The sequence below is a fragment of the Mirounga angustirostris genome, unplaced genomic scaffold (genome assembly GCF_029215605.1).
Source record: "Mirounga angustirostris isolate CCGP_5_RB_7025 unplaced genomic scaffold, mMirAng1.0.hap1 SCAF_10, whole genome shotgun sequence".
NCBI lineage: Eukaryota > Metazoa > Chordata > Mammalia > Carnivora > Phocidae > Mirounga > Mirounga angustirostris.
This window is the reverse complement of record NW_026991718.1, coordinates 93,316,606-93,341,020: the sequence shown is the minus strand read 5'-3', so window position 1 is coordinate 93,341,020 and position 24,415 is coordinate 93,316,606. Positions and strand designations below refer to the sequence as shown.

Below are 24,415 nucleotides of genomic sequence, written 5' to 3'. Positions count from 1 at the left end.
ACAAAGACAAACCCTCAAAGTCAGCCTCTTGACCATCAGGGCCAGGGACTCCTGACTTTACATAAACACATTTGTAAACTTCCCTGGACTGGTACTGGCTACCATTTTGTGATACATAATTAGGCTTTGGTTAAAAAAAAAAAAAAGAGGCTTTTGAGCAACTCTGATAAAAAAAGCAAGCCATCTTTTGTGAGATGCCAGGATAAACTTTATTTTCCTAGAAACTATAAAGAAAACAAAAGAAACATACGGCACTTAAGTGCTGTGTTTCTACCTTATTAAATTCATCACAGCAAATCAGAATTAAAGAGAAAAAGAGGGTAAACTGGAGAGTTGAGTGGCGCTCATCAGCGGAGCCGTGTGCTTTTCCAGGTGTGGCACGCACGTGCCTGCACAGGTGGATTCTACCCCGCGTAGGCATAAACCCAGATGTGGGGCGTTAGGCAAATTAAATAAGAGAGCAAAACAAAAATCAAATGACATCCTATAACTTAATTTCCCATATTTATCAGTTTCTTTTTCTTATTTACATGAACTAACTGTTGTCGACCTGAAACCATAAGAAAACATTCACTTCATGTGTGTATCATACACAGGTACTGAGTGTAGCTAAAACAGTGGTTGTTTCATGTTGAATTTCTTTCCAGTAGATACAGACACGACGCACAGTTACATGTGATGTCACAGTACGTTGTAAAGGATCCCTCAAGCCTCCAGATGATACAGATGTACCAGGAAGTGAAGCACAGGCGGCCACACCGGGAGGAAGGTCAGGAAGACGTGATTTGCATGGTCTGCAGATCCGCATGATCTTGTTTGTAAGGCTGAGGGTCCCGTCATCGGTCAGCCCCTTTTGTGAAGGCCAGGCTTGACTCCCCTTCCTCCCTGTGGCTCTTAGCAAACTGCAGCCTTCAGGGCATGAAGACACTGTGACAGTCACTTACCCAAGCGAAATTTCCTCACTGCTGTCTACTTCAGATTTTACCATTTTTAAGAAGTCATCATTTTTTTTTTTTTTAAGATTTTATTTATTTATTTGAGAGAGAATGAGAGAGAGCACATGAGAGGGGGGAGGGTCAGAAGGAGAGGCAGACTCCCTGCCGAGCAGGGAGCCCGATGCGGGACTCGATCCAGGGACTCCAGGATCATGACCTGAGCCGAAGGCAGTCGCTTAACCAACTGAGCCACCCAGGCGCCAAAAAACACCTTCTCAGTGAGACTATGGAACATCAGCTTTGCTTTGGACGGAAATCAGTGTGCAGAGATCAGCGTGCAGAGAAGTGGGGGGATGGGCCTGGCTCTGCCCGGAAGCCGGCGAGTCTTACCCATTTTGGGCCGATTAGGGCCACTTTCGAGTACAGATGGCTGACCTACTAATGCGACGAGTCAGCACTGTGACTCAGGTGGGTCCCCGCCGGATGAGTGAACCTCCATAATTTTGCTGGAAAGGCATTTATTGCAAAAAGCACAATATTTGCTTTTCTAAGTGAAAAAAAAAAAAAAAGAGCTTGATCATTTCAATTTTCCACCCCAAATAACAAAAGTGATTCAGGTCCACGTGATTGTAAGTAAACCTGGTTGCTAGATTCCCTGCTCCCTATTCCACCCCGATGCTGCCGCTGACAACAGTGGGCTCAGAAGCAGCTCCAGTCCCCAAACCGCTGGCTGGAGTCTGGGGTCACAGGGAAGTTAAAATCAGGAGGGATGACAGGAAAGGTCTAGGTATATGCTGCCTACAACTGAGTTTCCCACTTGCCAGTTAGGAGGACTGGTTCACAGAGCACAAGTCCAGGGGAGTCCAATGCGACTTCCAAGTCCTCACACTTCAGCTCAATCCAAGAATTATGCCACAGGGGTTTTCTAGAGCCAGGAAATAAAATGTCCTCCCAGAAGCTACTGGCTGTCAGAGCCTGCCTGGGACTCTGGAGCCCAGGGACAGGTGATGCTCTCCCCTGCAGGAACGAGGTCTGGGCACTTCGTAAATATCCAGTGGAGCTGCTCAACACAAGTCTGCTGTCTGAGCGATAGTGGACAAACCGTGCCTACCAGAAAGTCCAAATTATTTAAAAGGCGAGGGTGGGCGGCTGGAGCAGGGGTGGGGAACAAGGGTCAGGTATTGGCCAAACCAACGCAACAGCGCATGGAAAGAACAGATTGGTCAGTGAAAACAGCCACCCTGATGGACTGAGGGGGCTCAGGAGACTTGCCAGGAAGGGGACCAAAGCCGCCACCGGGGTGGGGGTGGGGAACACCCAAGTGGGCACAGAGCACAGAGGCAGAGAGTCACGGGAGGCGGGGAAGCACCCTTGCAGGGACCGATCTTTCTCGGGTCCTTAGCGGCTGTGTTCTATGTGCTGCCCACCCCACCCCTTCTGAGCCACGGGCTTACTCTGGAGACAGGCTACAGGCCTAGGTGAGAGGCAGAGGGCCAGACAGGTCTTCCTAACTGATTTTTCTGTCGCTGACACCCTCAGACCCCCAGCAAGGATGCTGGCCAAGCACAGACAGAAGGTAGGGATTTTCATTTCTTCTTCTTCTTCTATTTTTTTTTTTTTTTTAAACAGGCTCAACATGCCTTCCTTGGAGCCAAATGGGTAGAAAGCCCCCATTTGTGCCGGGGCCCTCCCCCAGCAGTGGGCAGGAGAGCACGACTGCAGGGCGAACCTTCTGGAGGCAGATGGACATCAAGGGGGGCCTGTCTCAGTCTAGTGCCTGCGCTGGTGTGCGCCTTGCGTGTTGACGTGGCGCTGTGCTGAGCTGGGCCCTGAAAGCCTCCTGACCCACAGGAGCTTTCACAGGGACAGGACCCGGTTTCTAGAGTCATCTGAGGGCCTCCAGGATGGTCGGGAAAACCTCTCCCCCGTTAGTGGGCATCAGGCACCAGGTGGAAAACACTCAGCAACCCAGATAAAACTTCTCCTGGGCAAAAGACCCTAGGGAAAGCCAATTTCCATGATGATGAAATTTTGGAGTAAACCATAAAATCTAACATAAGAACTAGTGAAATCAATGCAGAGAAAATTCCTCAGTTTAGCAGCTGTTTTGCCAGCCCTTCTGTGAATCTTGCTTGGGTTTATAAACAACTCGGGGTACAGAAACCAGTTGCACTCCACCCCTTCCCGAAAGCCCAGAATCTTCTCCTGCCATCCCTGCGGAGAGCAGCCCCGTCAACGCCCATGAGAGCGCATCTGTCTCTGGGTGGTGGTGACCCTCCCCTCTTCTTCTTTGGAAGCTCAAGTTTCGTGAGGTTCTAGGGCAAGATAACAGGGCCCAGTGAGAAAGTCCAACCGGCGACGTTTCGGTGGGGTTCACCTTGAACTTTGGAAGTCCGTTAATGGGAAGATGTGCCGAGGGCCAGCAGAGCAGTGATGTTTCCCGGAGTCTCTGTGTTTGGGGGTTTGGGGTGGGGGAAGGGGGAGTCTCATTCATCTCCTCCTTGTTAAGAGGTGCCGTGAGAGGGAGGCACTCAGGCTGGCGGCCAGGGCCCTGCAAAGGAAGCAGAGAAAGGCCGAGTCAGGGCACCAGGGGAGGCCCTCATGGGCACAGGTCCAAGAAGGACTTGCGGCCCTCAGGAGACTTGGCGCCACCACATCCCCAGAAAGGCTTTGACGACCTCCCTTTGTCACCGGGGCAGAGATGTTTGCTGAATGAATCAACACGTGAATGTCTTTCCTCCAGGTCTTTGCTCTGGACTCTCCTGCAGCAGAAACAAGCTATAAATCCTTTTGATATTCAGCTGGCCTCACTGTCCATTCCACAAGTAAAGAATGAAGAGAAAAGGCCTCTGATTGCAGCAAAGGGAAGACAAGCCAGGGAGGGAGCAGCATGGCCCAGAGTCAATGAAGAAGCCAGGAAAACTTGATGGACAGCTTTGGGGATTCCTGTCAGTGTTATTATTTACACGTATTTACATATAATATTTCACCGGATGAGTTACAACTGGATTATTCCCCAAAGGATCCGAGAGAGAGGTCAGGACTAAATTGCTTGCCCGAATGAGTCCAGATGAGCATAGCACCATTCAGCGCTGGAGGGAAAAGGAGTAAAATCAAAGCGTGCGTGTCTGCACCTCTCCCCCTCCCCAGGGCCCTTGCGAGGGTGCTCAGAGGAATCCAGGAATGCCTGCTGCAATACCCAGCCCCTGTTGCTGCTAGAGTCTGGTCTCCCCCGGGGGCCCTGCTGCGAGGGAGAGGCTTGTTTCATCACCCCTCTTCCCCCATAAGCTATTTTTAAGCCGGCTGTGTTATACCCCAAGCTTCCGGGCCAGATCCGATCAAACCTCAGCAGGCTTTCTATCCTCCTCCCAGAATGCTTCACTTAAAGGGGTTTGGCCTTTGAAATTTTTATTATTATTGGCATTTGAAATTAATTTATGTAAGTTGTCTTATTCACCGACAACATCTTTTCTCGTTTTCTGACCTTACCTTATTGTTTCTAGGAGGAGCCTCTGAAATCAATACTCACAAACATGCTTGGACCTGAGGAGACAGCCTTCCCCAGTGCGTTCCCAATTCCAGCACCTTAAGGCGCCCACCGCGGGGGCTCTACCATCTCCTGCCTGCTGGTGCCCGTAGGCCAGGCAGAGAGAGGAAATGTCCTGGGGCTCTCTCCTGCGGTTTTCATCTTTAAAAACAGGCTGCTTTTGACAAAGCCAGCCCAGCCATACTGACCTCCCTGACAGAGACGGCATTGACAAAAGGTCTCTCTCTGTCCCCTCGGAGCTGGACATGGGGGTGAATAAACCTGATTCAATCCTTATTAGATAATGTTCCATTTTGAAATACCTTTGCTTCAAACTGTCTAGGATGTCATATTCCTCACTAGGAACCACTCTACCCAGTATTGTAATCAGACTGATTGGGAGAGAGGGAAGGAAAAAAAATAAAATAAAAAGCACGTGAATGAAAGAGAAAAAATGATGTTCAAAGATATGATATTAAGTGCAAGAGTAATTCTGGATTAGAAGGAAATATTGAATGCCTCCAGCCGGGGAGGGCCAGGAGGGGGAGGAGGGGTGCACGCTGCATTCCAGCAGTGGGGCAGGATGGAAGGCGGACAGACTGATGGCGGGCGGGCAGGTGGTGGACCTTGAGGAGCTGCAGGAAGCTCTGCAGCAAAGCGGCCCCCGTGCATTGAAAGCCATGGCCCCAACCGCTGGGGGCAAAGGGAAGGCTGGCCCTCCCAAAGCCAGAGCCTGCACGACCGTGTCCCTGCATTCCTCCAGTCCCCCACTTCCCGCTGGCACAGCCCCAGCCTGTGGGGCTCCTGCCATGCCCGCTGCACCCCTTGATTGATGGGGAGGCGGCAGCTGGGGAATGAGCCGGCCGGCCACAAAGGAGAGAAGTCCACTCGCAAGCTGCCGGCAGCCACTCCACTCGTTCGGCCTTTTCCTCCTGCGGGAAGCCAGGGGTCTGTTCAAAGGGCACTCGAGCCCCACCTTGGCCGCTCCGTAGCGGGAGCGGGAAGGGACGCATGGATACGGGGTCCTGGCCAATGAAGACTTCTGCAGGAGGCCCCCACTCTGGAGAGGACTGTACAGCCCCGCTCAATTCCACCCACCATGAGCACCCGGGCTGGTGGGGCTTATTGCCTCTGGGGGCTCAAGAGAGCGGGCCCGGTGTGGAACAGTTCTGGGACTGGGCCAAAGCCGTGGCCGAGGGGAGAAGAGAGGGCAGCTGGGCTGCAGGGTCAGCTCGCTGTGGCAGTGGCTGCTCGTCTACCCTGCAGGTGGAGGAGGTGATGTTGTGGATGAACCCGAAAGCCTAGATGCTAACATTCCACCCTATGCACAGTTCCTGAGACCGTGACGGGCATCTGTACCACGCCTTCCTCTGTGGTGACATGGTTAATAAATGACAGCTCGCTGGTGTCCTCCCGCATTATGACTGTGAACATCATCACCATCTGGTCTCCCTTCCACCTGTGAGCCCATGAGTCAGTGCAGCCGGGGCCACCCCCAGCCCACACGGCCACAAGGCGGCACGGGGACGGGTCTGGACCCCGGAGCCATGGCAGAAAGGGGAGGCCCACGGAGGTCACACCTGCTGCAGCCAGCCTGCCCTCTGGGTCCTAAACTGCAGCCCATCCCCGGGTTCTTCACCCTCTGTGCTCCCCCAGCTTTTGTCTGCTCTTCCTCCCCCAGCTGTTCCATTCAGCAGCCCCCCAGACAACCTGCTCTCGCTGCACGGAGGCCTTGGAGGCGCCCATTAAGGCGAGCGGTCAAAGGCCGGCCCAGCACGTGCCACATCTTATCGGCCCATCTCAAGATCCTGCTCCTCCTGGCTTGGGCAACAAAAAAGGGGGCGGCCCCGGGTCCACCGGCTCCCCGTGGCCCTGCACACAAAAGGGCGGCGACAAAGACATTTTCCGGGATGGCAGGTGTTGGTGTCGGATTCCGCCCGGAGTGCACGCGCAGAAGAAAGGCGAGGCTGGGTTTCCCCGGGCAGCACAGACATGCAGGGGCAGGAGGGTGGGCAGGGCCCCTTGGGAGGGAAGGTGGGAGGCAGCAGGCACTCGAGGGGACATTTCAGCATGGTGTTAGCCCTGGTGGAGGGTGGGTTAGTGAATTCACGCACCCCTCCCCAAGAGCAGGGTGGCTGGGCAAACCCCAAGCATCAGTCTTACCTTGCTCAAACATTGCAATGAGACCTTTACATATTTTAATCTGGAAGGAAAAAACATGAAATCAAATGAATACAAGCCCAGCACACCCACAGCCCGACCTGATAATGAACACAGTGCTAATAATACATTTATTCCTGCGCTGCCTGAGTGTTGTCACAGCTTTGGAGATCATTACGAACTGAAAATTCACTTAAAATTCTACTTGGCAGGACAGAATTCTAGCTGCCATCACATTTACAGACGTGAAACCAGAGAGACAATAGTGTTCCTAGGATGCGTTGTGGAGAAGCTGCTGGGAGCTCTACAGGCACAGGGCAACACTGACCACCGGACCCTTTTCCTGGTGCCCTGTATTTGCTGACTGATTTGGTCTAAAATACATCAAAGACTAAGAATGTTCAAGATGAGCGTTAGGAATTCAATGGGCGACCTGAAAAAATACTTGCCAGGCTCTAAGTGTGCAAGTTTGCACGCCTCTTCATTTCATTTCACAGGTTTCTGAGGTGTACACGGTGTGTTAATTTAGTACTAGTGTCACCTGTGGTGTGACAGTCCCTGGGGAGGAGGCACACAGCCGGCAGTGTAGAGGGAGGCCGGGAGGGGGACCCTGAAGTGGGAAATCAGACTGCGAGCTCACCCTCCCTCCCAGAGCAGGAGGATCTCAGCAGACACGCTGACCCCGAGAGGGGACCTGAGTTTTACGGACTTGGTGACAGGTTTTCTTGATTTTCCCCCATCCCTCCCACAGATAGTCTATTTCCTAGGTGGGTTTCCCTTAGCAAGTCCTCAGCCTCATTCTACACCAGGCGTCGTAGCTCCTCACCCCAACCCCCACAGCACTCCTGAATTCAGTGTCACTAGACCACCATCAAATCTGGACAAAGGATATTCATCAGTGACACGGACTGTTGTTTGCACGGCCACAGTCGTAAACTTGGGTTGTCTGCTGACCCTGCCTGCCAAGGTTGGCACAGCGAGCAGAGCCAGTTTCTGAGACGGTGGTTCAGAAGGCCGTCAGAAGGACCGCTGACATAGTCTCAAGTGGGGCTCTCCAGAAGAAATGCGCACTTCCACGATCTAGTGAAAATTCATCCCCCCGCAGAATTACTTGGGGTTAGGAATTTCAGGATAAATAACTGATCGTGGATGATCGGTCTTACTTGATTTCCAAGCACTGTCACCTGCTCCTTCTCTATATGTGGATAGTGCTCCAGACCACAGGAAGTTCTTGCGACTGTGTTGATTGCTGGTAACAGACTAGAATGTTTTCCGTGGATCCTGGATAATGTGATGATCTAGAGTTCCTGTTTTCTCCCAATGCACTGCGCTGTAGCACCCCATTTCTTCTCATGGAAAATGGCAGACGTACAACATCTCTCCGCGGGTCTGTCTTCCTTGAGTTGGGGAGGCCCAACTTTTCAGGGCACCATGCTACCTACCCTCTCCAGTGTGAGCAAAGGGTCTCTTCATGAAGGGGCTCCTTAGCCTCCCTCCCTTGCAGCCCCTTCAGCGCTGGTTATGCTGGGCGTACCAAGAAAGCAGATGGCGCAGCTAACAATGGAGGACTTGTTTGTAATTGCTGATGAGGACTGGTTTGCTCCTCTCCCCAGTGCATCCCCAGATGCCGCCTGGTGTGGTGTGCTGGACCAAACAGAATGTCTCAGTAACTGCCAGTCCATGGGTGAGTTAAGGAGATGCAAAGACAGAGACAGTTGGGGGCTGCCTTAATTATTCCATGGGGCTCAAATGTCACTTGCCCTTGACACACAGGCAGTGCTTACCCAAGGGCGGGGGCCCACACTTGGAACAGAGGAGTAGGCTGTCAGCTTCCTGATAATATCCCTGGGGGTGAGCATGAGGTACCAACTAGCCTGGGCAGCGTTGGAAGGCACCAGAAGAGAGCACACGGGGCTTGGAGATGAGGGACGGGAAGAGAACAGGAGGCGCATGATGCTTAGGGGGGTGGGGGAGAGACACAGAGCATAATTATTTCATCTTTTCATCAACTGGGCACCTGAGGTGTGCCAGGTTCTGTTTCAGGCTCTTGGTTACAGCCGTGAACAAAGCAGACGAAGCTCTTGCCTGTGGACCCTTTGGTGGAGGAGTAGCAGCATGCATTCTAGCAGAGTGATATCACCCCTTGGGGGGCAAAAATATCTTATTTTTTACACGTCGAAAGCCCTGATGTAGGTATGGTAAATAAACAGATACACAGGATTTCTGGAGTGTTTCGGGGGGAGGAGACAAATGAGGAAATTGGTCGGAGGTCTTGGGGACCTCCGTGGTGGGGTGATTGTGAAAAAGAGCTCGAGCCACATTGGGTGGGAAGGTTAATATGTGCATTACATTCAAAGTTGTTCTTACATGTGAGTGGTGCTGGGACTCGGGGATAGGCTCCGCTCGCGTCTAAGAGAAGCAGAGTGGGGCCCCTCTGGAGGGAACCCTCCCCATGTCAGGCGACACCAAGGGGCTAAACTGCAGCCACTCAGTGGCTCTGAGTGGAAAATCCAGAAGCCACTCTTAGAGAATGATGTCCTACTTCGTGGGCCTCCTCGTGTAGCTTCTGGGCTTCTCCGGGTATCAACGAGGATTTGCTAAAACACAGGAAACAATAGTCTTGATCCGAGATGTGCTGTGTTCCACACAGCTCTGCCTCATGGAGGCTTTTCAAGAACCGGTTGGTCTTTTTGTGGCATGTGTTCTCTGGCAGGCCTCACTGGGGGAGCGGAAGACCAAGGATTTGAACTGAGCTTCCTATCTCCGAAGAAAGGCTGCCATCCGGGACGTCACTGGGGATGACACTGGGCAGGGCCAGACAGGAAAAGTGGTTGCTTCTCCCTGGGTCCCTGTTACTTAACAGTCAGTGTGGAAAATGATTAACTGGTCCAAGATAATTAGGGAAGGGAATGATTTTGCGAGCTGGCATGGCTGAGGGAGAGAAACAGTGGACGGCGGTTCCAGCTTTAGGCGCACGCTAGGTATCCTCCCAGCAGGAAGGCGGACAGAGCGGGAGATCAGAGAGCTGTCTGGGCTATTCAGACCCCTTGGAATGGCTCTGAGGAAGGGAACAGGTGCAGCCGTGGATGGGGTAAGCCTACATGCTCAACTCAACACTGGCAACTCAAGACCAGTGGGAATTAGCCAGCTTAATTAACATTTCCAAATGGCCCAAGGATGGCTTCCAGGTATTTCCAACCCAGCAGCGGTGGCTGTGTCCTGGCCCTGGCCCTGGCTCTGGGCTTCCTCTTCTTGGTCGTTGGTCTTGCCCATCAACTTTGGTTCTGAATCAGAAAGCCAGGACAGCTGGACCAACAGGCGGGCAGGCAGGCAGAGAGTGCTAGGTCTTGTGAGCCTGGACGTGCATACGCACTGGAACGGGGGCTAAGCAAGCAGGTGGAATGCTCATGAAGTCTTCTGGCATTCTTCTCTATCCCTTCTACAACTATAATGTACTTGTATGGCTCTATGGCGAAACTGAAGTAAATTATACCTTTAAGAGTAATATCTTGGTTTCAACTTTTCTCGTCAGGCCCTCGTGGGGACAGGTTTCTAGACCGTCTCGCTATCTCACAGAGCATGAATACAAAGATCTCAGTTACATCTTAGCCGTGACAGGGCTGTTCGCTGTACCAGACTGAATTCACAGCTCAAAAAATGGCAAAACAGTACAGATATATTTATAGCAGCAATATTCCTAATAGCCAAAAAGTAGGAATACTCTAAATGTCCATCAACTGATGAAGGGACAACCGGAATGTGGCCTACCCTTACACTGGAATATTTATTTGGCAATATAAGCTACCACACGGATGAGCCCGAGGACATGCTGAGTGAAAGAAGCCAGTCACCAAAGACCACATACTGTGTGGTGTCATTTATACAAAATGTCCAGAATAGGCAGATCCGGAGAGACGGGAAGTAGACTAGTGGTTGCCCAGGCTGGGGTGGAGGGCAGTTCGGGGGGAGCGGGGATTGACTGCTAGCAGGTTTATATTTTTTGTTTGTTTTAGGATGAATTAAAAAGTTCTAAAATTAGACTGTGATGATGGTTGCACCATCTTGTGACTATACTAAAGACGTCAAATTATATACTTTAAACGGATGAACTACATGGTAGGTGAATTATATCTCAATAATGCAGTTTGGAGAAAGTGGCAAAAAAGAACAGAAGGTGATCTGGGCAGCACCACTGTTACTTCGATTCCAAAAGGGACACAACAGAAGTGGCTACAAGTTTTGGAAAAATCAGACCCCCCCGTGGGTGCCCAGGGAGGCAGGGGGACAGGGGCTCCTAGCGGAGGCCAGCAGCAACTCTCCTTCTGTGTCACCCCACACACTCTCAACCGTCCTCAGAGCAAAGAAAATGTGGCTGCCCCTCGGACCACACACTACTCTTCCCTTCAAGGTTCTCTCGGGTTTATCCTAACTTGAGTTCATCCGTGCTATAAACACCCAGGAGTGGCCTGGGGTGGTGAGGTGGGATTACAGTGTAATTCTCCGCAGGACACACTAGGATTCTGTGCGCCGCTCAGGATGACTTTTTATGTTCTCTAATAATCAGCTGCTCAGGAAAACGTAGCAGTGACGTCTGTGGTGACTTGAGGGAAGACAACGAGTTCCAGGTATCTGTCTGAGGTGTCTGAGGAAACATCAGAGAAGCAATGGGACTGTCTCGTTGTTTCACTGATGAAAGCTGCCCTGTTGTCTTCAGACACGAAGGAAGCAGTTTCCTTCCACAGTTAAGATGTTTTCTATAGGGTACCTGGGTGGCTCAGTTGGTTAAGCGACTGCCTTCGGCTCAGGTCATGATCCTGGAGTCCCGGGATCGAGTCCCACATCGGGCTCCCTGCTCGGCAGGGAGTCTGCTTCTCCCTCTGATCCTCCATCTCATGCTCTCTCTCTCTGTGTCATTCTCTCTCTCAAAATAAATAAATAAAATCTTTAAAAAAAAAAAAAGATGTTTTCTATATGTGAATTCTTTCTGTGGTGCTTCATTTGCCTTCTAAGGTAGACAAGACTTTGGTTAACTTTCAGTTACATTTCTCAGTTATCTGTGCCAAAGTGGGTGTGCATTTGCCACTGGACACACTGTAGAGGTCAGAAGTCCTAAAAAATAGACCTTTCTGCCTTTGGGGAGGAGCACTTTGCCTTTGCCTCAAAAGAAGGGCTCCCCCCACCACAAGCAGGTACCAAGAAGCAGGGGGTCTCTCCGGGTGGGCGACGAGTCTCATCTGGCTAAGCACCTGAGCCCTGGTCTCAACATGACCAGCTGCCTGATAATGAAAAAACCAACCCTCCTCAGTTCCCAAACTGCCAAAGAGATGAATCTTGCTCTGTGGAGGGCAGACTGTGGGGAGAGTGTGCAGTAATGTGATTTCTACACATACGTAAAGAGCCTTTACTACTCATCGATTATTCTAGAGACTATTTTTCTCAGAGCAAAACAATGCCAAGGAACCTTAATTCTCGTATCCTAGCTCTTGTGGATCATCGTGAGTCCTTTTATGTGTCTTCAAACAATGTTCTGTGTACCCGGGATGGTGATCAACCATGATTCTTCTTGTTAGCCCATGGGTTCCTGACCACTAGATTCTGGTGTGAGTCCGGGGGTTGGGGGTGGGAGTCTTAAGCAGGTGGGGGATGTGTGACTGCAGGTCAAAGTTCTGCCCCATCTCTTTTTCACCTTCTTCCTCTGACCACACAAACCTTCCCCCACAAGAGGTAGGTGTCACCATGCTCCCCTAACCTGTACAGTCCCAGTTAGGGGCTGCATTCTGTGGCACTGGGGGTAGGGGTCGTCACTGGGGGCCCTCTAGCAGCCCCATGGAGAATGTTCAGGGGGAACATCTCTTGGACCACAGCATGCATTCATTAGTCAACATGTATTCTGTGCCTGCTTTGTAGTAGGGGATGGGACTACATGGGGAACGAAATCTTATCTAACTAGTCTCCCTCCTGTCCCTCCCCTGGAATATCCTCCCCACAGGAGTCAGAGTGATCTTTTTAATCAAGAATCATATCATGTGACCCCACTGCTTAACACCCTCCAGGAGCTGCCGAGCTCCTGGTCTTTCCCTAGGCCTGGGGGGCTGTTCTGACCTTCCTCCTCCTCCTCGCCCCCTTGCTTGCTCTACCCTAATCACGCTGGGCACCTCACTGTTCCTCAAATGTGTCAGAAAAGCACCAGCCTCAGGGCCTTTGCATTTGCTCTTCCCTCTGCCTGGAGTGCTTTCCCCCAAGATTTAAATGGCTCACTCCCTCACTTCCTTCAAGCCTCTCTTCAAATTTCACCTTCTCAGTGAGGCCTTCCCTAACCCCCATTTTATTTACTTTTTTTTCAAAGATTTTATTAGAGAGAGAGAGTGTGAGCGCACGAGTGGGGGTAGGGGCAGAGGGAGAGGAGAAGCAGACTCCTCACTGAGCAGGGAGCCCGATGCAGGGCTAGGTCCCAGGACCCTGAGATCATGACCTGAGCTGAAGGCAGACGCTTAACCCACTGAGCCACCCAGGCGCTCTCCCGTCCCCCATTTTAAAGGGCACCCCAGAGTTCCTGACAGGAGACCAGCGTCTTTCTCACCCATCTGAAAGATAAGCCTCAGGGAGGGTAGGACTGCTGTTTTTCCCATTTCTATACCTTCCCTATTAGTGCACAGTAAATATTTATGAAATGAATGCCTGAAGGCCCCAGCCTTTGTGGGGCTATGTGATGATGTTCCGACGAGTGAAGCCACAGTTCCCATCTACTTAGGCTGTACCAAAGGTACGTGTGTGTCCCCAGGACTTGAGTTGGACTGAGTTTTAATATCTAAATATGGCCTCTGGCAAGTCACCAGCTTTGGGTAATTGGAATAAAGAGCAGAGTCAGCCTAGTGGCCCGAGGAGTCCCAGTTCTGGCTTCTTCCTTTCTTCCCTGTGGTCTCCCTTCTCTCTGGGACTGTCGCCCTGACTGTCGCCCTGATGTCGCCAACATCCGCTGGTCAGGAGAGCCTGGACTCAGAACGCTGCATGCCCAGATGTTACAGAGGGCTCTGCCGTTAACCAGAGCCGGGCTGTTTCTCTAGCTGCTTCTCCGAGCCCTGGGGACAGAGCTAGGGAGCAGGGTTTCCCTAACTACCATGAACAGGCTCTGGGACGCAAACCAGCTGTAGGGTCTGTCCGGACGTATCTCAGCAGCCGTGGCAGGAGAACCTGCCCTTGTTGGTTTTGCCTGAGATCAGGGCAGGGGGAACAGGACCCTGCAATGCAAGTCCCGGAAGACCTGTAGCAGCTTCCTCACCCTCAGGCAATCTCAAGGTCAGACGACCTTGCTGGAGAGAAGAGACAGGCTGGGTGACTGTGTAGGCCGAGGACGCTGCCACAGGTAACGGCTGAGCACTGGGGGGTAGTGGGTAGGGGGTAGGGGGAGGAACGCCAGAGGGGCCTGGTGTGGGGACACAGGCAGGGGGATGTGCCCTCTATGCATCTGGGATTTTATTGTCTCATATTCCTGAAGTGGCCAAAAAATAGGGTTTTGCCTTTTCTTTTTCTTTCTTTTTTTTTAAGAATTTATTTATTTATTTGAGAGAGAGACTGAGATAGAGAGAGCATGAGAAGGGGGAGGGTCAGAGGGAGAAGCAGACCCCCAGCTGAGCAGGGAGCCCGACGTGGGACTCGATCCCGCGACTCCAGGATCATGACCTGAGCCGAAGGCAGTCGCTTAACCAACTGAGCCACCCAGGCGCCCGCCTTTTCTTTCTTTCTTTACACTTTTTACAGAGATGCTGTGAGGTTTCTTCTGTGCTGAGAAATGAATTTTGGCCATGTCAATGCTGTAAATCTGTTATTTTATTTTTAAACAAAGTTGACTGGCATGTTTCCCATTTTTTAGGGATTTTTTTTCTCCCTGGCCTTTTGAGGGCCTTTGAAGGTTAATTGGAGAAAAGTAACCAGCTTTTCTCTTTATTATTCTATGCAGAGGTTTACTTCCTGGTCATCATCATATAGCCTTCTGGAAAAGGGTAGTATAAAATATTCTTTCTTTTTTCCATCAGTAGACTTAAATGTTAGTAAGAGAGCTTCCATTTGGCCTCTGCTTTGGTTTAGTTGTTGCTAAACAGAAATCCAAGCAAAACCATGGAGTTTTCCAGGAGCCCACCCTACCGGCTTGTGTTTGCACCTGTTCCACCTGTTAGAACCAGGAGAACACGATGGCCACAGCCGCGGTTCACGAGGAATGTGAACATGGGGTGTCAGAAAGCTCCAGGTTCTTCTGAATCAAATCCTCAAGGTTATTTGAAATAAGCTTTAATTAAGAGTCATTTCCAAAAATTGTCTCTGAGAAAAATTCTCGGTATCTGCCGGCCATCTCTTGGCAACTGCGAAAGTGTCACGGGAACCGTAATTAGCAGTTAGGCAGGGAGGAAGATGCCACTTGCATTTAAAACCTTGTAAGGACTGAGAAATCAGAACTAAACTGAAGATGGCATTTCACAGAAAAAGCAGCATCTTCAAGTTCTTCCAAAGGAACAATTTAAATGTGATGTCAATACTTTAGAATGAATAATCTTGGGTCCCTTCCTTTTCTGGGCATCTGTGAACACCCCCAACATCTGTACCAGCCCCAGGGACAGGAGGGTCCCCACATGGCCTCCGAAAGGAGTTATTTCTTCCTCTGTGCTCTTCCCACATTGATTGTCCCTCATATTATTCTTTTTGTCCATGGCCTCCCAGTTCTCAGACATCTCAATTCTTAGCCAATGTGGGAAAGTTGAAAATTGACTGGCGGGAGACTTAGCAGTGTATCTAATACATATTAGGTAAGTTTCCCGTCTCTTCCAGGCTCACAAGGCAGATGGCACAGCTCGTATCAGGGAAATCTCAACCCAACTGACCCAAACCATTGGCTCACTGTATCTTTCTTTCTTTCTTTGAACTCTATCTTTTAAATATGTGGTGACGGTTTGGAGGTAACTCATCTGGGCTTACTCATAAGTAGCCATGTTTTAGTGGTTCATGAATATCTGCTTTTCCCTAACAAGATTGCAAGCTCCAGAAGGGTAGGGGAGACATTGAAAGTGAAGCTTTCGGAGCCTTTGTGTTCCCTTAAGGTGCCCAGCACAACGCCGAGGGCAGGGGAAGGCAGGGCCAACTCAGAGATGGGACAGGGAGTACCATCATTTCCTATTGGAACAAATGTCCGTCCCATGGGACAGGGAGTACCATCATTTCCTATCTGTCCCCTCTCTTTCTTCCCCCTCCCTGAGCGGACACTGAGGGGAATAAAAGCATTTTAAGAGGAAAAAAGGGATGAATAAGCATGAAGCAAAATCTGGTGCTAAACAGGGCAATGAAGAATTCTCTTTAAAACCCACAATACTGTTTGTGGAAGTATCCCCCATGACATTTCAGTTATTCGAACTGCATTATGCGGTCTGTGGAGTACCCAGGCCCTGGCTTCCCCTGCCTTTCTCACGCCAGGCTTTGGTCATATTCCTTATCACCGGTCCACTTTCACTAGGAAACTGGGAAGGGGGGCGGTGCTCTGAACACAATCACAGGAGTTCGTGCTGCCTCTGCCTCAGGCCCAACACACATCTGTGGCCTGGGGACAAGCAACAGGCTGGATCTTTCTATCCACATTTCTATTGTATTCCTATTGCATATGTTTTAAGAAAGAAGTTACACGTGTTATTCTCTAAGGAATTTACTGCCCATTATAGACAGAACACACACATGTGTGTGCACGTGTATACACACACATACACACATGATTTACACAGGCTAAGAAAAACCAAGATAGAAGTAATCACAAGTTAAATGGCACTAAAATGAGGACCTAAGCATTACAGAGATGCCTTGACAGTGGTTCTCAGTCCCGCCTGCATAGGAGAATGCTCTCAGGAGTTTTTAAAAGAAAGTCCTCATGCCCAGGTCACACCCCAGACCAATATACGCACCTCCCTGGTGGAGGGTCATGCAGGGATTTGCAGGTGGTCCAGTGCGCTGCTGGACCCAGCACCACTGGGCTTGGGCGATGGGATTATGGGTGGTTTAAAGAAATCCTATGGATGCCTTATCCCCTTTTCAAGAAGAATACATTTTTAGTTTTAAAAAATATGTCATAGTGGGGCCCTGGGTGGCTCAGTCAGTTGATCGTCCAACTCAGTCAGTTAAGCATCCAACTCTTGATTTTGGCTCAGGTCATGATCTCAGGGTTGTGAGACCGAGCTCCGTGTTGGGCTCCACACCCAGCAGGGAGCCTGCTTGAGATTCTCTTTCCCTCTCCCTCTGCCCCTTCCTCTAAAATAAATAGTTAAATCTTAAAAAAAATATGTCATATGCAAAGGGGGTCAGAATTGAGCTGGTTATGTGGATAGGAAGATTTGGATTGGCTCTTCAAGGGACTACTAGGATGGAAGAACTGAGTGGGGTGGTTAGCTGTTTGCAGGCCACGTGGCAACACTCATTTAGCTACAGCCAAGTGTTCTGAGGGTGTCGAGTGGAGGTGGCCCTGAGTTCTTGAATAGACAGTGAAATAAGAGAATGTGTATTTAAGGGAAACTTCTGGATGATCTAAATGGAGTTCTGAGTTTTCATCCAGGTCTTTAACTAACATCAGTAAAAAGTCAGCAGCCACAGCTCTGATGAACGGGGTTGTCCCCACAGGGTGAGCACTGGAATGGCATTTCCATAGTAGGGGTCCCTGGCCTGCTCTCCCCTTCTAGGAGACAGGCCAATGGGCAGACAGCAGTGTATTCCAGGATGAGAAAGGAAGAATCGGGAGGCACATGTTCTAAGAGGAAGGTAGAAGGAAGACAGGCTGGAAGAGGTAGAGGGTTGCATGGGATGGAGTGAGGAAAAACGTGGGCATGACAGCCCAGCAAACACCAGCTGAGGGGGCCCTATGTGCCAGGCACTGTGCTCATCTCTTTACACATATTAACTTGCTGAATCTTTATGAACACCCTCTAAGGAAGGTTCTTATTAGACCCATTTTACAGAATCAGACTGAGCCACAGAGTGACAGGTAACTTGGCTGAGGCCACATGCTGGAGCACAGAAGACTCTAGCTAACTGGCTGCAGAACCCAGCCTTCTCAGGGGAATCCCACCTCCCTGCATGGAGCCGCCAAGGCAGCTGGGGAGGCTGATGCCAGGTAGAAGGTTCCGGCCGGCGTTGAGCAAGGAGGACAGGAAGACAGTAGAATCTGAGAGACTGAGGTGGCTATATGTGAGGACGAAAAGCAAAAGAAGGCAAGCCTGGGCTGCATTAAATACTGAGGAAGGAAAATTCGCAAACCCTGGCAATGGCATATAAAGGATTAAAGGTTTGCTGATGGCCACTGGCATCTGTCTTTATTCCAGGTTTTGGCAGCAGTGTGTGGGTGCATGGGCTCTGGGCCCAGGTCCTGGCTGTGTTCCTAGCACCCCCAGAATATCAGAAGCCCTTCTAGGTCTTGGGATGGTCTGCCTGAACCCTTGGGGCCTGACGTAGCCAGGGCATGTGGAAGCCTCTGAGGCATGCGTTCATTACATGAAGTCAGAGTATATTCTGGGCTTCCCTTCCCTCATCCGCTCCATGTGGTTGGTTAGAAATGGGAATGAGAGGACTTCTGGAAGGGTTTTGCAGCCACAACTACGAGGCCGCCCCACAGACTGGCACAATGACACGTGTGTGCTGGCCAGTGCAGTTATAAACGGTCACCCGAGTAACCAATAACCACAGCATCATCTACCAAGAGCTGCAGTAATCTGAGTTTCTGCTGCTTACGTTTCCAGCACTATCACTTTCCCAGACTTCATTCTTATCTTATGAAGACTTTTTGAAGAACAACAATGAGGAAACAGGCTATGTAGGAAAAACACAGCTTTTCTGAACAGGCTATGTAGGAAAAACACTGATATAGTACCACTTCTCTCCTCTCAGAGAGGTGACATGGGTGTTGGACATTGAAAAACTCTTATAAGTGGCTGGCTAGGAACTCTGTGACCAATGTAACTGACAGCCAATGTCTGGTGACAGCTTACCAAGGAGGGGATGGTGGTAACCATCTGAGTCTTGGATGACATCACTCACAACTGACTCCACTTTGGGAAGAAAAGAGAGTGTAGCACAAGGGGTGAGGGCCCCACTGCCAACTTGCCCATGGCCTTCAGTTGTCCCTTCATGGCCTGGTCTTCAGCCTACTCAAAATCCATGTCAAGGGATGAGGCTTGATATCTCCTGAAGCTTCCTCGAACATTCTACGATGTTCTTTGTTGGTTTCAGCGAATTTATGAGGAGGGTGAATATATAAGTGCTACCGATCAAAACCTTATGAAGAACACTTTAACATGGAGGGAGGAACGGAGGAAGGAGGGCAGAGAGAGATGGAATGAATCTGTAACATGACCACCCTCAATGAATGGGGAAAATCTGTCATCTTTGGGGGGTTATAGTGCAGTGTCTGGGGATCAACCTGATTGCTATCTGCCAGTGAACTGGCCACATTGGGATCGGTGTGCAGAAGGGCAAGCCTACAACATCCTGGCACACGTGAGCACTGTGCATGGTTCGGGGCTCCAGCAAGTGGAAGCGGGGTGTAGCTTTACTCCTCTTGTCAAAGGCTGGTGGGTTATAAAAGGGCTTTGTGTGGCACTGAGTTGCCAGATTCATTTTGGGACCAGTACACCTGAAGTCTTATGAGGGTCACCAGAATGACCCAGTAACATCAGGCAGTCTTCTGATAGTTTCTGTGAACTTAATTTGATTTTGTTATAGGGGAAAATTACAGGAGTCTTTTTTATCAGGTAGGTGAGCATAATAATCCTTTCCAAGAGGGCACCCATGCACGTCGTGAGCGTGACCGATGAAAGCTTACGGTTTTGTGCAAGAGTCTCGGTGGCAGAAGCATCCTAAGACCGACTCAGACTAATCTGGGTTAAGCTCCAAATATGACCTACATTAAAAGTGGCAGAATCTGGTGGAGCCTAGTGAGGAATTTCCTCCCACTTGTTCTAAATCCTGGAACCTTTACCATCTAGCCTATCATGAAGGAGGAAGTATTTTTGACCATATCTTGGAGAAATCAAATGTGTTTATGTAGGGCTCACAAATAAATAAAGATTTGTGCTCCCTCTGCTGGCTCTCCACAGCAATATTAAAGCAGAAAGGAACCAAAAACAGTGTTGGCATGTTCAGCAAACAGTTGATTTGCGTATACTGAGAACAACTCGTTTAATTTGGTTTGGGACATTCTTTGGGGAAAAAAAAAAATCAATCTTTTTAAAAAGATTTTATTTATTTGACAGAGAGAGACACAGCAAGAGAGGGAACACAAGCAAGGGGAGTGTGAGAGGGAGAAGCAGGCTTCCCGCTGAGCAGGGAGCCCGATGTGGGGCTCGATCCCAGGACCCTGGGATCATGACCTGAGCCGAAGGCAGACACTTAATGACTGAGCCACCCAGGCACCCCCCAAAAATCAGTCTTTATGAGGGTCTGAGCAAGGTACTTGGAAATTCTTAAAATTAGATATTAAATTAGACATACCTGTAGTCCTCCACTACCAAACTGGAAGCTGTGACTGTACTAGTGATTTGGGGATTCATTTATCAACAGGCACAAGTGGATTCCTCCAAGGTTTTAAGGTCCAGACACAACCTTTAAGGCAGTTCCGGGGGTGGGGGAATCTCGGGTTCAAGCTCAAGTTTCTTTTTTTCTCCTCTTGTTTATAAGATCAGCTTCCAAAAAGTAAAGATTTATACTATTTATATCCTTTCCGATAACGTCAAACATTAGACTTGATTTTCCAAATCATTAGCATGCCGAAGAATGACCTCATGGTGAACAGATGCACTTGGCTGTGAGCTGCAGTGATTACATCAGCCCCGCCCAGCAGTCGAGGGCGCCCATTCCAGTTAACCCTTTGAAGGCCTCTCTGTTGGCCCCCCTTCCTTGGAAACATGCATGAAAACACAAGCCGAGTCCCTCACCCCAACATGCGTGTGTGTTAAATGCACGTATGTACGTGCATAAACATATACATGTATGTAAACACATAGACACACACACGTGTGTGTTAATTGCAGCCAATATTTTCACACTGGCTACCTTTTAGAAATTGCTGGCCAAAAGGGAAGGAATCAAAAGGAACACAAACTACAGGGCTAAGAAAAAGGCTGGGTATTATTACCAGGACAGGTAGTGGATGGAATAGGTATGAGGTAGGTGGTATTTTAAAATAACATTTTCTGACTGGGAAAATATATATATAATATATATATATATTTTTAAATCTCCTTTAAAACAGCTGAGTACCCACATATGAGCCTAACAATCAAAGATGCTATATCCTCATCGGTGGCTGGCAGTGAATCATGAGGAGAAGCTCATGTACGTGGCCAGTGTGCCCCTTCTATGGCTTCCTTGGGTGGCAAGCAACAGCACTGGGGCAGGGGGGCCTGCGGAGAAGGCATTTTCCAACAGCAGTGTCTTTGGGCACGAGCCCCTCCCACTGAGCCCATTTCTTACTTATGCCTAGGACTCCGAGGCTGATATTATAGGTCCTCCCTCTAGAAATGGGGGCTGCTTGCTGCTACAAATACAGTGTGGAAGGCATACCGGGTTCAGGTTATTCTCCCTCTGCATTATCGACAAAGTCCCTTGCAGCGAGGATACAAAGAAAACCTGGGAGCCCCTAATTCCTCGGATTGTGCATATGCATGTGAGCAGGAGCCCAAGGCCCCGCTTTGATGGCACTGCTGGCCGAGATGGTCTGATTGGGTCCTAAGTGCACTGTGGGGGCTTAAGCTGCTCAGGGTCAATTTTTCCAGTTGGCTTGCTGCTTGGAAGAGCAGAGTCCACCTCTGTTTCTTAGTTTAAGCTAGCTGGCTCATCTGGGTTTGACTGTGCTTGTCCCAAGAAAATAGGACTAACACTGAAGAAATGAAAAATGTTTTCCTTTGTAAAAGTGGTAACAGGCCGGGATAGGGATTCCTCAAAAGCAAAACTGGCAGGGAAATGAGGGGAGGATGTGCTTCTGAAAATGTGCCTACTTATGGTCTGGAAATGCTCTGCCCTCACTGCATGGCCCCCCAGTTTCAATCCACATCAAGTTCCTTTCTAGTTCCTTCCTAATCTTTGTTGTGGGCATATATGCAAAGTGGTGATCGAGAACACGGTGCTCAGACTTAAAATCGCATTCATACATTGGCGTGATATGTATACCAAAAATTTTATCACTTGACACTGAATGCCTAAACCCTGAACATTGTGAAATGTCATCTGGATGCTAATAATTTGGAAAGAGGAAGACCAGCATTTGTCTTGATACCTCATCTTCGGTTTCACGTTCCCTTTGTATGGGTTCCAGTGCCCCCTCATGAGCTATCAGACCCTTATCTGCTAAGTGACTTTGGCAGATGTGATGCTCTTGAAGAAGCCTGTTGGTCACTGCCTCCAAATAGCAGGTCTTGGAAAGCCCAAATCACTTCTGGAGACTCACTTAAGATGTTACCTACACACTAGCTCATTTGAGTTGATTTAAGTAATTGTGAGCTTTTGGAAAAGATCAAATTAATTTATACAGATGCTAAAGTATGCACAGGAAACAAAGTTCATCAATATTTGTTTCAGGAACATCTTAATCTGGAGCCTTAAGAATGTGACAGCTAAGGAATGTCAGTATCTAGTTATTATTTAATTTCTTCTAATTTTAAGAAACAAAAAGCTTTCTCAAGAGTTAAAAAAAACAACAACACAAAACCCCCGCACAGAAAAATTGAGCCCCAGTACCTCATGAGGATGAGAAAGAGCTGAATGAGATCTTTAAAAAAATTAGCTTTGCTACGGATCCTTCATGTTCTTTCACCTACACACTAGAAATGATTTTAAACCTCTAGCCAGAGTGGTGTGAAATCTTCATTTCCCTTGAAACCGTTTCTTTTTTTTTTTTTTTTTGGTTTTAGATAGAATGTTGGCAGAGTGTATAAAAGAATTCAATTCACAGCTGTTCTACTTTTTTTTAATGTAAGAAACATTAATCAAAGCTTTAAGTTATAAGCTTTCTCATGTTGTTTAGTATTCCAGTTCAACAAAGATCAATAGAGGCCATCCCCGTGTTTCTTGACGCCTCCCCAGGAAGCAGAGGCGTGATTATGTAAATCGCACGGCTCCCGCACCCCAGCCAGCTTGCTTATCTCTCAGGCCTTCTGCCTGCAGCTCCTGGCTCCCTGAGCAAGTGCAAGCCTCGCCCTCTTATCTCCCAACAAAGCTCGGAGAGGCAAGGATCGAAGCCAGCGATGTTAAACAATGATGCATGGCTGATTGTATTTGTGAGTGATTCATTTCACTGAATTTAATTTTTTTCACTTTGTGTGTAAGATATTTGTTAACAAGTCAGAATCGGAGAAGTAAGGCGGTGTTCAGAGACAACTGACACAGGTTAGAAATCTATTAAGCATGCTAACAGTTGTGTCTACACCGGTGGAAGAAGAGGGAAGCCCCTCATTGAGAATTTCAACATGCATTGACTAAATATCCCATTTACTCTCTGAAAGGCAATTAATCTGTAATTACATGCAGAAATTCACAAGTAATTCTATTCTTTGGGAAAAAAAAAACCCCCACAGTAATCATATAATCAGTTTAAGTGGTAGTACCCATTTTTTTTTCAAATTGGAAATATAAAAAGAGTAAAACCTAAAAACAAGGACACTCATGGAAATTTCTGAAATTTTCCATTGGCGTAATAAGTGAAAATGATCGAAAGCCAGTTGCTAAACAGGTTCCACGCCAGGTGCTGCTCTGGTCGGCAGCTTGTCCATGTGACACAGACCACTCCAGAGGGAAAGCGTGCCCGCCGCTCTGCTGTAATGACGACCAGGGGACACTGTCCTTCCATTTCTCCTGCATTAATCCCTGACCCGAGTATCTCAGCAGCATAATCCCCATTTAGCATTAGTAGCAACGGCTTCGACTGTGAGGAAGACTTTTTTGATAAGTAAGCACTGATTCGGGCATTGCTTTTAAGCAACATATTCCCAGCTCAGCAAGAAACCCACACTCCTGAATGAACCAGAGCACATTACTGAGAAAAAGTTCATTAACCTTGCTAGTTTCGGGGGTTAACAGGATAGCTGAAGAAAAGCACTGAGTGAACAGCTCGGATACAAAACAAATTAAAATGAATGTCACCATTCCTTTTGATATTCATTAGTTGATTCAGAGGGAGAATGCTCTTCTTAAATTTGCAAGCATTTATCTGTGAAAAACAGGTGTACATCTGCCGCTCGAGTGCGTCCTAAGCGCGGGAGGGCAGAATAATGCAGACACTCACCCGTTCCGCCGAGGGAGGGGCTGGGCGAGGGAGAAAAGACTTGGGCGGCGAAATCCTCAAACGTCATGACTTCTCGGTGGTTCTGAATTATTGCTTCGAGGTACAGGGCTCGCTCTTCGTAGCTGCGGTCACCGGTCAAGGAAGCAAGTGCACGTGTGGAATGACATGCATAACAAATGACACAGTTCACTGTGGTTTGAATACAGTTATGCAACTGTTATGTGTGTTGGTGGGAGGGGGGGAAGGTACCTTACAAGTCTGTTACCCATCCTCCCAGGGAATTAAATATGAGTTACAATTAACGGTAAGATTCTGATATTGAGACTTAAGTTTCTCTTAGACTTCGGGGACATCCAACACCAGTATTCCTGAAAAATATGTACATCAATGGTTACAGAATCACAGCCAAAGATCCTTAAGCTTGATCCAAACAAACGAAAACAGAGGCACTGGTTGTGGTGGCATCTCTTTCAGTGTGGGACAGTGTCGGACCTTCCC

The 24,415-nt window shown here is 49.0% G+C and overlaps 1 protein-coding gene across 10 annotated transcripts in view; it reads right to left on the bottom strand.

The window, feature by feature from the left end:
• Window positions 1-227: 227 nt before the first annotated feature.
• The window catches only part of RALGAPA2 (Ral GTPase activating protein catalytic subunit alpha 2), a 327,287-nt gene continuing 303,099 nt past the window's right edge, over window positions 228-24,415 (bottom strand). For 7 of the 10 annotated variants that reach the window (XM_064572731.1, XM_064572744.1, XM_064572733.1 and 4 more), the window contains 3 exons: window positions 23,918-24,039; window positions 6,625-6,664; window positions 228-3,486 (listed from right to left, as the gene is read on the bottom strand). In XM_064572731.1, the coding sequence (XP_064428801.1) occupies window positions 6,660-6,664; window positions 23,918-24,039 (127 nt within the window). In that variant the 3' untranslated portion in view covers window positions 228-3,486; window positions 6,625-6,659. The other 3 variants (XR_010405762.1, XM_064572732.1, XM_064572738.1) reach the window with 3 other exon arrangements.